This window comes from Numida meleagris, chromosome Z (assembly GCF_002078875.1).
Source record: "Numida meleagris isolate 19003 breed g44 Domestic line chromosome Z, NumMel1.0, whole genome shotgun sequence".
Classification (NCBI taxonomy): domain Eukaryota; kingdom Metazoa; phylum Chordata; class Aves; order Galliformes; family Numididae; genus Numida; species Numida meleagris.
In genome coordinates, this window is record NC_034438.1 from 44,265,304 (window position 1) to 44,276,265 (window position 10,962).

The 10,962-nt window shown below is 49.4% G+C and overlaps 1 protein-coding gene and 1 long non-coding RNA gene across 3 annotated transcripts in view; both read left to right on the top strand.

Annotated features, from left to right (window-relative positions):
- LOC110389352 (rho GTPase-activating protein 32-like) lies at positions 9 to 2,147 on the top strand. The gene is made up of 3 exons (XM_021379604.1): positions 9 to 121; positions 853 to 927; positions 1,142 to 2,147. Exon 3 carries the CDS (start codon positions 1,228 to 1,230, stop codon positions 1,561 to 1,563), a length of 336 nt encoding a protein of 111 aa, XP_021235279.1. The 5' UTR covers positions 9 to 121; positions 853 to 927; positions 1,142 to 1,227; the 3' UTR covers positions 1,564 to 2,147.
- Positions 2,190 to 10,962, top strand: part of LOC110389356 — an 11,291-nt gene continuing 2,518 nt past the window's right edge. The window contains exons 1-4 of one of the 2 annotated variants that reach the window (XR_002433171.1): positions 2,190 to 6,325; positions 6,610 to 6,742; positions 6,991 to 7,077; positions 7,376 to 7,550. This is a non-coding gene — a long non-coding RNA (uncharacterized LOC110389356). Of the gene's footprint in view, positions 6,743 to 6,990; positions 7,078 to 7,375; positions 7,551 to 10,962 lie in introns of both variants that reach the window. The other variant, XR_002433172.1, reaches the window with a different exon arrangement.

The window sequence follows — 10,962 nt, forward strand, 5'->3', positions numbered from 1 at the left end:
AACTCACCAGCTGGCTGTTGGTGTTCCTGCTTCAGCCTGGGAAAACCATCCTCTGTGGCCCAACACAAACTGCAGCGCAATCCCAGGGAGCCCTCAGAAACAGAAGTCATAGTCCTGGCAGGTAAGGGTGCAAATCCAGCTTTCAAGACACTGCTTTTCAGCAACACAGAATTCATGCATTCATTGTGCTTGTATCTCCTTCTAGCATTCAAGCCCGTACCTAACATCTTCAGTTAACCCCTGTCTTTCCTAAATGTGTCTCTTGTTAACTCAAGATCTGCACCTGCCAGAGCACACCCCTCTCGTGCCTTTCCCCCAGGTAGTTTTTGAAAGACAGTATATGGGCACCTCTACAACATGTCTCAGAACGTTTCCTTCTGACACTTATTAGGGAAGTAAGAATACATTTCTGGCTCCATTTTATTTTTGAGTCAGAAGACACGTGTTTAAACTACGTAAAGGCACTTTTCCACAAACATTCCCACAGAAAGAAGGCATCCAGCACCTTCCTGTAGCTACGTAGACTCTAACTTTGCAACCTCTTCTGTGTGAATTTTACTGTCTCTTTACAAATTTAAAAATGGCAACGATGCATTTTTGCAGAAAAAACACACCACAAATCCTGAAGTCTGAGACAGTAAAGCATATTAACACTGCTGCAGGATAAAGGCTTTCTTCAATGGCTTTGGAGTATGAACAAAAGAGAAAAAAAAAATAACAGCACAAGAGTTACTTTCAAGACAGTGGTACTGTTGCTAGAAGCCTATTTGCTTCTTCGTGCCACCACTACATAATGAAATGTCAACCACTTTCCTAACTCAGCTTGTCACCGTCTTGGTTTTGTTTCCCTAGGGGGACAAGGAGACAGCAGGACTCTTTGCTCAGCTAACAGTGCAGAATCGCTTACCTCTCTGCACACTGTTGAAGGTAAGACAAAATATGGGTTTAAAAAAAGGCAGTATGACATTACTGCCTGCAGAAAAGCAACAGTGCAGATGCCTGCCACCCCCGCAGTAAAAGCTGGACTTGTTAAGGAAGCAGCAGTATGCTGCTTGAAGCCTGCTTGAAAAACAACACCAAGCCATTGCCTCCTTGGACAGTGAAAGTTTGACACTAACCCCTATGTATCACTCATTCCTAGGTGAATTGAGCTCTTTTCAACCCGGAAGAGCCAGTGCGAGTAGTGATGCACTGTGTGCTTCCATCAGTGGAGAGCTCTCAGGAAGCATGAATCGCTGCACTTCGGATGACAGCCTTCCACTTGACAATAGTGATGGAGACAAGGAGGTCATCCACGTTTGTGCCCTCATTTCTCCCGGCTCTGCAGAAGACGTTGAGCAGAGCGTGCCAGACGTGACAGTCACTAGCCTGGATTGTGACCGAACGTCTTCCCAGTGTAGCCCACCCCACGCAGAGGCTGAGTGCTCCCACAGCAGCACCTCCGTGCAGGAGCAAGTCAGCATCCCTGAGGAGAAGCTGAGCCTCTTGGAGGAGGATGTAGAAGCAGGCAGCCAGTCCCAGACACAGGGCAGCACCCTGAGCTCTGAGCCAGTCTCTCCATGACAAGGGAAGATGAGTCCCTTCTCTACTCTGGACCTCTTGCACCCTCCAGTCTTCTGATGAATAAAGGCACACTTGTGCTCGATCAACACCTTGACTGCATTCTGAGTCTTCATTCACAGGGATTGGGATGAACAGAACAAACAGCGAGGCACTTCAGCTTGCAGCGGCATGGCTTTGGGGCGTGTACGGCAGAGCTCTGGGTTTGTTCCCATTTTGTCTGGCTTTGGGATGTCTACCGTTTTGTACAGTAGCAAATAATCTCTAGCACCCTGGTGTGTGCTCATTGTAATCCCCAGCTTTCTGGCTGTGGCTTTGTGATGCTTTTCAATGCTTTTTGAAGCTCTTCCGTGCCTTGGCTGCTCCCTAACACCTCTTTCCTCCCACAGCGTCCATTCCTGGCTCCCACCTATGAGCTGGACCTGCAGATCATCTCCAGACCAGTCGTCATCAAACTGCGGCAGGAGGAGCTCACACTGACCCATGTCAGGCAGTACTGCTCGGTCTGCAGATGAGCAGCTGCGTCCTGATCTCTTCAGCTACAGTAGTGTTTCTCAAAGAAGTTGGATGCAGTCACAATCCACTGGATTCTGTGGATTAAATCCAAAGCAAATCTTTGTACTATGATGAGCAAACCACGCTATCTTCCAAAATCTTCTTTCCCACCCTTCCCTTTCCTCTTCCCTTTCCTGTTTCTGACAAAGGAGAGCAGTGCCTTGGGTGCAGCATGCCAGGAGTCAGTGCAACACAAAGGTGCTGCATCCGTCACAGCCTTTCTCCAGGGGCCGCCAAAGGCAGGAGCACAGCAGAGCACCATTCCTCTGACAGCACAGTGACTCCTTTTGCGTACTCCTGTGCAAACACATGTGCAACACCTTCCTTGCACTCCCCACATGCATGGCCACACCTGTGCCACCCTGTCCTTGCACACACACTGACATGCACATGCAACCCCTCCTGTTTGTTCACCTGTGCACACTCACATGTGTGCAACTCCATCCTTGCACTCAACCACGTGCACACAGACACATGTGCAACACCACCTTTTTGGATACCCCTGTGCACACACATGTGCAACCTCATCCTTGCAAACCCCACGTGCACATGAACCCTGATGCCACAGCACACATTCGCCCAGCCACATGCACAAGCACCTCTGTCTGCTACCTTGCCCCTTTGCGCACCCTCCTCCCTGCCCTCCCCCATTTGCATGCACATGTGTGTCCCCCCTGTATGGGAAAGGCTGAGTCATGGCCTGAACCACTGATTGAGCACCTGGAGGAAAGACCCAGTCAGCCCTGAGAGCACAGGTGAAGGCAATTCACCTGTGTGACCAGAAGGGCTGGAGCCTGGCTTAGGCTCCACCCCTTCCTCATTCCCACCCTCTTAGGCCTCATTTAAGGGCTGACTGCCACTAAGGAAGGATCTCTTTTTGGAGATCCCTCCTTGGTGGGAGCTTTTCCCTGTGAATGCTAAATCTTCTGATCCAGGTGAGCGATCTATTTCCCTTCCCTTATTGCACCTTGCTATTGTGCTGGTCCTTCCACCTCTTTGTAACACCTTTTCCATCACATTGGTCCTTCTGATAGCTACATTTGGTGAGCCAGGCAGACCAAAATATTAAAATGGCTTTCCTTTTGAATATCTTTAAGTGGGCCAAGGGGGAGAACATCGTCCCTCTAGATAAGACCTTGCTGGGGCACATCCCAGGATTTCTGGGTTCACCCTCTTATGAACTGGCAGCCATAATGGAAAACTGGGGCTCCTTGTGGGATAGTGGAAGTATTTCCCAATCACCATCTGGCATGGTGAAATATTTCTATGGATTAGATAAAAAATATCCTAATTACAAAGGAATGCCAACTGCCTGCGTCCACTGTTGCATGGCCCCTGTTAATAGCTCTAAATTGCGCAGAACTTTCAAGTAATACTTCAGAAAATGAGAACCAACTACTGCGTGATCGTATTGAAAAACTTGAGCAAGAGCTTGGCCTACTGACAGGGAAAAAGTCAAGTTTAACTTCCCCTTAAAGCAAATACGGAATATTGCATTGGAAAATACTCAGAGCCCTGAACCAGTAGACCTGGGTAATCCAACAGGAAAAATCTCAAGATCGGATCTCGAAGGGGTGCCCCCTGATCAATGGCCCCCTGCCCAAACCCATCTCCATGTAACAGCTCACCCTATACGGCGTCTGAATCAATGGATTTGGTGCAACGATTTTGGCAGAAACCAAGGGAAAGTGTTAACCCTCCAGGTGACTCAATCATTGGTTCATGCCATGAAGGGGTAGATGTATGGGAACTGCTGAATCATGGCCTGAACCACTGATTGAACACCTGGAGGAAAGACCCAGTCAGCCATGGGAGCACAGGTGAAAGCAATTCACCTGTGTGACTGGAATCCCTCTTAGGCCTGATTTAAGGGCTGATTGCCACTGAGGAAGGAACTCTTTCTGGAGAACCCTTCTTTGGTGGGAGCCTTTCCCTGTGAACCCTAAATCTTCTGATCCGGGTGAGTGATCTATTTCCCTTCCTTTGTCGCACCTTGCTATTGTGCCAGTCCTTCCACCTCATTGTAATGCTATTTCCATCGTGTTGGTCCTTCTGATCGCTACACCCCCTCACCTCAATTTCCCCACGCCTCCTCATTCTCACACCCCCACCCCTATCAATTGCCCATACAGAAAGCTGGATGTATTTCGCGAACAGTTCTTGTAACCAGTTGATTTCGGGACATTGCCCTCCTGAAGAGTCTAAACTGCATGACAGAAAAAAGCTGGGAAAATGCTTATTCCTCATTATTTTTCACTTGCTGATTCTTTCTTCAGGGTTTCTTTCCAAAAGAAGATTTTGGGGATCAAGGCAATCAAAGAAAGAGTGAAGCCAGCTCTTTCCACGAGCTGGGAAGTCCCTGTGGAGAGAACTCAAGAACTTGGGTTCCTCTGAGACATTCCCCACCATCTCTCAGCAAGGAGACAACTGCTGTTCGCATTTCTGCTCTGCGTGTAGAAAGGTATGGCTGCATTTCTTTTGCATGGGTTTTCTTCCTTCTTCTCATTGTTAAGGGGAAGGAGTGGAGCAGGGGGAGACCCACTGGTCATTTGTCACCTCAATAACTGGTTGGATTCTACACTCACTGCTAACAACCTGGGCAATAGCATGGGCATGTTTCAGGCTGGACTCTTATTTTCCTGCTTGGTTTTCCTTTTGGCTCCAGGGAGACAGCTGTCTAAAGGCATGTTTTCAAACCCAATCTACAAAACCACGTTTCATTGCTGCGGGTGGTTCAAATATGCTCTTGCAGGCCAGATGCATTTGCTGTGAAATCTTAGTGGTTTCTGTTTCTAGGGCAGGACTGTGAGGAGGTAGAGGGAAGTGAACGCAATGCCTTAGGTGTATCTTAGTGAGAAATGTTGGCAATAGGTGCTGAAAGTCTTTTCTCTACAGCTGCAAAAGGATAGCATGGCTCAGACTCTTCAACCTGCTGGAGCAGGGTGGTAGGAAGCAGTGGGCACTGCCCTCCTGCGAGCTGCACTTGGTTATGGTCTGCCAGGTCTCCGCTGCCCTGGATTTCTTCTGAGAAGTTTGTTCTAGCTGCTTGGAGTAGTGAAGTGTGGGGAGGAAGTGGTGGTCAAGACCTAAGACTTGGCACGATAATTTTGGATGGATGTAACTGTGGCATCTGAAGATATTGTTTCCCTCAGAATAATCCCAGCATTGTGCAGATGTCTCAGCTGAGCCCCCTGAGCTGATGTCTGAGAGCGCCTGCCTCCTCCAACTGAGCGACAGGAAAGTTAAATGTGCCCAGTGATTACAGCTTATGCAGATGTGGTGAATATGCTCCCAAATGTGTCCTTTAGCGATACATAATATCTCAGCACTCTGGTATCCTATCTCTGGCATGATCTGGAGCCCCTCTGCAAACCTTGGGTGCCTGTTCCCACCAACGTTTCTTCCTTTCTCTCTTCGGAAGCAGTGCGGTGTGGTTCCCCATGTTTGGGAACAGCAGCCAGCAGGCTGCAACAGATCCAGCTGCCTCTTTTCAGTGCACAGAGGGACACAGTGGAGATGGACCATCCTTACCACCACACTAAAGTGAGTTTCTTCAGTCCTCTGTCACAAAGTATGAAAGAATGAATTTTGAATGTTACTTCTGAGCGGGCGCAGTGCTGTAGGGGATGTCAGGTGACCATTCATTTGGGAGTGCAGGAAAGAGCAGTGAAAAGTTACATATTAGTTTGCTTTGGCTGTCAAAGCGGTGTATTTTTGGGAGGGAAGCATGGGCAAGATGGAAAACAGGAGGAGGAAGACTAGTACCTGGTTAGCAGTCTGAGCTTTGGTGACTGCAGCAATTTGCAGTGGAAGTGACATTTGTTTTGCACAGTGGGGTTCAGAATGGCAGCTGATAGTGAGTGGGAGCTCCTTGAGGGGACAGACTTCTATGGTTGGCTGGGGGCATCGAGCTGCTTTAGCATGCAGCCTCTGCTCTTGCACTCAGCCAGCAGGTATTCCTGATGGGAATTCTGAGAGCAAGTCAGAGGCCGAGCAATTTCTGTGCGATGGCCATTGTATGTTTGGCAGTAATGACGATCAATGGTTTCTGGTTCTGTTTTGGTTGGAGGTGGCTGCGGTGGCTAATGACAAAAGAAATGTCACTATGCAACTAGAGAAACAAGTGAGCAAACAGGAGGGAACGAGAGGAAAGAGGTGCTGACAGCGGTGCTGTAGAAAAAGCCATTGTGGAAGCATTAGAGGGCAACAGGTGCAGTTGATAGCAGCAGTGTGATGCGAGTCTGTGTGTAAACGGTGGTGCTTAGAGCTGAGTGCATTCCTTTGAGAGGCAAAAAATGCTTCTCAGCTTCTGCAGTGGATAGCATTTTGTTTGCTGATGCACCTTTGCAGAATGTAGAGCTGTCAGACAGACTGGTGTTCATTTGCTGCCATCTGAACAGGAATGAAACTTGTAATGCTTTTTGTAAGCACATTGCAGTTTGAACATCAGTTCCTGTTTTGGCTGTAAAACCAGTGTCTTTTTTTTTTTTGCAGGGGGACATGGGCTAACAGGACAATACTGCTACTGGTGTCCGTGAAATCAACACACGATCTGTTGTTTTAGGGACAGAGCCTGTGCATCCATTGAATTGTGCCAGGCAACGGGGGAAACAGAAAGCCTGCACAGGTAAGAACCTCTTGTGAGCTGCAGTGTGGGTACCTGCCTCTAAATAGGAGTGCATGCAGGGGTGTATGTGATGGAGGAGAGAGGAAAGGACATGGCAGATCTGTGCTGACTGCAGAAATGGCACAACGTTGTAGCAGCAGAAAGGCAAATTTAAGAAACTGCACAAAACGAGAAGTTTGTGGCTGGCTGTACTAAAATCTTCCTCCAAAGAGATGTTCTTCAAGTATTTCTTGTTTCCTTTCTGTCAGAAGCTGATGCAAGCAGTCTTCCAGCAGAGTGCAGCCTTGAAGAAAGGTAGCGGAGGAGCACGGAGCGTGGCATGGCACCAAAGAGAGGTACAGATACACAACAGGCATCTGGGTTTGATGCACTATCTTTCTAGTTAGGCTTTCCATCTGCTCTTTCCTGGGACTATTCTCGTTGCATGCTGTTTGAGGTCTTAATCCCTGGGATTTACAGTTACCTTTCCCATCCTGATTTAAAATGTGAACACACAGTTCACCCAAGGTCCTAAGATCCATTACTGCAAACACTCAAGAGCAGATTTCCTAGTATTGTGGCCCATTTTGCAGGCCAAAAGCAGTGCTGGACTCTCTTTAAATCTTGTTGCTTCTCCTTTCTTGATTATAACAGAGAGAGGTGCTGAGCCAAATCGCTTTCACATAGCTCTTGCCGTAAATTAAGTCCGTTCTGAGGGAGCTCGTGTCCAGGCTGGAGGGCTTCCTGGAAGAGCAGGTCCCAGCACAGGAGGAAGACCTTCCCCTGCAGTTGACATCCACTCTTGCTGCGGAGACCAGTCTCGGAGCAGGTAAGACTGCACTGGGCAAGGGTTCTGAAGCGAAAAGGGCCACAAAAAAGCTCTTTTTAGGGCTTTTTGAAGCCAGGAAAAGCGTGGAGTTCGTGCTGGGGGCTGGCAGCTTGTGGGCGGGCTGCTGAGCTAGCAAGGGTGGAGCTGGCACTGCCTGCTCTTAATCTTATCTGTGACCTTGACCTCTAGCCATTAGGCTATTAGTAGCTTTTGGGAGCTAGCTCCCGCCCACAGCTCATGCATGTTTAGTGAGGTGCTTTGCTGCCCGCTGAGAACAGGGAGGGGTAATCAGTGCGTGACCACAGCCTATACTGCCCATTCTGTACTGCAGTGGGTGTGAGAGGTGGGTTGAGGAGCAGGGTGTGTAAGTGCTGTCCCTCTTTCGTCGGGAGACCTGCTCTCACATTTGTAGTCTGTGAGACTGTGAGTTTAAACATGGTCTCCACCAGGCAGCAGGCTCACCTCAAGAAGACTGTGGCGACCCAGACAGAGGGCCTGCCCAGAGATGTAGCAGTTCAGGTCTCAGGCTGCAGGGAGTGCCTGAGCCTGCTGCTGCCGGGGGAGGGTGGCAGCGATTCCACCTGTGTGAGGTGTGAGCAGGTGCATGAGCTGCTCAGCATGGTAGTGGAGCTCAAGGAGGAGGTAGAGAGATTAAGATCCATCAGGGAATGTGAGCAGTGTCATAAATTTGACAATTTAAGTCAAATTATAGAAAAGTATTTATTAATTCGAGTAAGCAAAAACACAAGCAAAGAACAGCGCTGGGCACCCTGGGAGTCGCAGAGTCACGACTCCTCAAGAAGGCGCAACCTGCCACCAGCCGCTCTTTATTTTTATAGTCTCTCAGTTCCGGTTGTTGAGGCTTCCGGGGTGCTTGTTTTGGCGTCTGCAGTTGTACTTTCCCGTCGCTAGATGTCATCGCAACCTTCCTCTTACTGGGTTGGTTTGCTTTATTTAGGATGGAGAGGCGAAGTGGCGAGACAGAATGTTCGAGTTATCACAAGGACAGTTACTTAGACCTAGACGTTTACATTCTCTTCAGGGGGTTCAGCCTTCGTCAGGCTAGCAGTACTTTCCTTCACAAGGGACGAACAGTCTCACATTCACACTTTATCACAATCAACAAACAGGTTTACATTTTACTACAATGAACAAACATAAAACATTCCCACATTTCTATCACAAGTAGGAAATAGACTGGTGGTGTAACTCTCTGCAGGAAAGACACCGGAGTGAAACCCCTCAGACGGTGGCAGATCCTCTCGCCTGCCATGATCGAGCTGAGGGAAACAAACTGGGAGAAGAGGAGGAATGGAAGCAGGTCCCAGCTCGGCGACGCAGGCAACCCCCATCCCGGCCTACCTCGGTTCCCCAGGTGCCTCTGTGTAACAGGTTTGAGGCCCTGGAACCTGAGAGAGAGGTGAATGAGGATGCAGGAGGAGCTCTGCCTGCAAGGTTGCCAAAGTTGCCCAAGGTGAGGCGGTCAACTCCACGGCTTGAGACTGCCTCTGCCAGGAAGGACAGAAGGGTGATCGTCGTAGGCGATTCCCTTCTGAGGGGAATGGAGGGCCCTGTATGTCGGCCTGACCCTACCCAGAGGGAGGTGTGCTGTCTCCCTGGGGCTCAGGTCAGGGATATCTCTAGAAAACTCCCCAGTTTGATCCACTCCTCTGATTATTATCCCTTACTAATAGTACAGGCCGGCAGCGATGAGACTGCTGACAGAAGCCTGAAACTTATCAAGAATGACTTCAGGGGACTAGGGCGGTTAGTTCAGGGAATAGGAGCACAGGTAGTATTTTCTTCCATCCCTTCACTGACAGAGAAGGACACTGAAAGGGGCAGGAAAACCCATCTCCTAAACATGTGGCTGAGAGGCTGATGCAAACGCAAGAATTTGGGGTTCTTTGATCACGGGGCGGTTTACTTGGCACCAGGCCTGAGGTCTGCTGATGGGTCTGGCCTGTCTCAAAGGGGGAAACGCATCCTTGCCCAGGAGCTGGCAGGGCTTTTAGAGAGGGCTTTAAACTAGAGAGGAAGGGGGAAGGGGATAAAACCAGCCCTGCAAGAGGTGTGCCTAGGGGAGCATTGGGATTAGGGGTGAGGCAAGGGGCTCAGCTGAAATGCGTCTATGCCAATGCCCGCAGCATGAGCAACAAACAGGAGGAGCTCGAAGCCTTTGTGCGGCAGGCAAACTATGACCTAGTTGCCATTACGGAAACATGGTGGGATCGCTCCCATGACTGGAGTGCTGCGATGGATGGCTACAAGCTCTTCAGAAAGGATAGGCAAGGAAGGAGGGATGGTGGCGTGGCTCTCTATGTTAGAGACTGTTATGATGTTATTGAACTTGCAACTGGGGAAGACAACGTTGAAGCTCTGTGGGTTAGAATCAAGGGAAAGGCTGACAAGGCAGACATCCTGGTGGGGGTCTGTTATAGACCGCCTAACCAGGATGAAGAGACAGATGAGGCGTTCTATAAACAGCTGGCTGAAGTTGTATGATCGCCAACCCTTGTCCTCATGGGGGACTTCAACTTCCCTGATATATGCTAGGAATACAACTCAGCGCAGAAGAAGCAGTCTGGGAGGTTTCTAGAGTGTATGGAAGATAACTTCCTTCTGCAGCTGGTGAGAGAACCTACCAGGGGAGGTGCCCTGCTAGACCTGCTGTTTACAAACAGGGAAGGTCTGGTGGGGGATGTGGAAGTTGGGGGCTGCCTTGGACATAGCGACCATGAAATGGTAGAGTTCTCGATTCTTGGTGGAACCAGGAGAGGGGACAGCAAAACGGCGACCTTGGACTTTCGGTGGGCAGACTTTGAATTGTTCAGGAGGCTGGTAGGAAGGGTCCCTTGGGATTTGGTCCTGGAGGGTAAAGGGGTCCAGGAAGGCTGGTTGCTCCTCAAGAAGGAAGTCCTGAAGGTGCAGGAACAGGCTGTCCCCCTGAGCCACAAGATGAGCCGGCGGGGAAGGAGACCGGCATGGATGAACAGGGAGCTTTTCCTGAGGCTCCAGGAGAAAAAGAGAATCTATCTCCTGTGGAAGACGGGACAGGTAACTCAGGGAGAGTACAAAAAGGTTGCCAGGATGTGCAGGGAGAAAATTAGAAAGGCAAAGGCCCAGCTCGAATTAAGCTTGGCTGCTGGGATTAAAGAGAACAAGAAACTCTTTTACAAATATGTTAACAGGAAGAGGAGGACCAAGGAGAATCTCCATTCTTTACTGGACGTGGCAGGGAATGTGGCCACTGAGGACAATGAAAAGGCTGAGGTTCTCAATGCCTTTTTGACATCTGTCTTTAAAAGCCAGAGCAGTTGTCCTCAGAGCACTCTACTCTCTGACCTGGAAGTCTCGGATGGGGAGCGAAACAAACCCCCATGATTCAGGAGGAAACGGTCAGAGACCTACT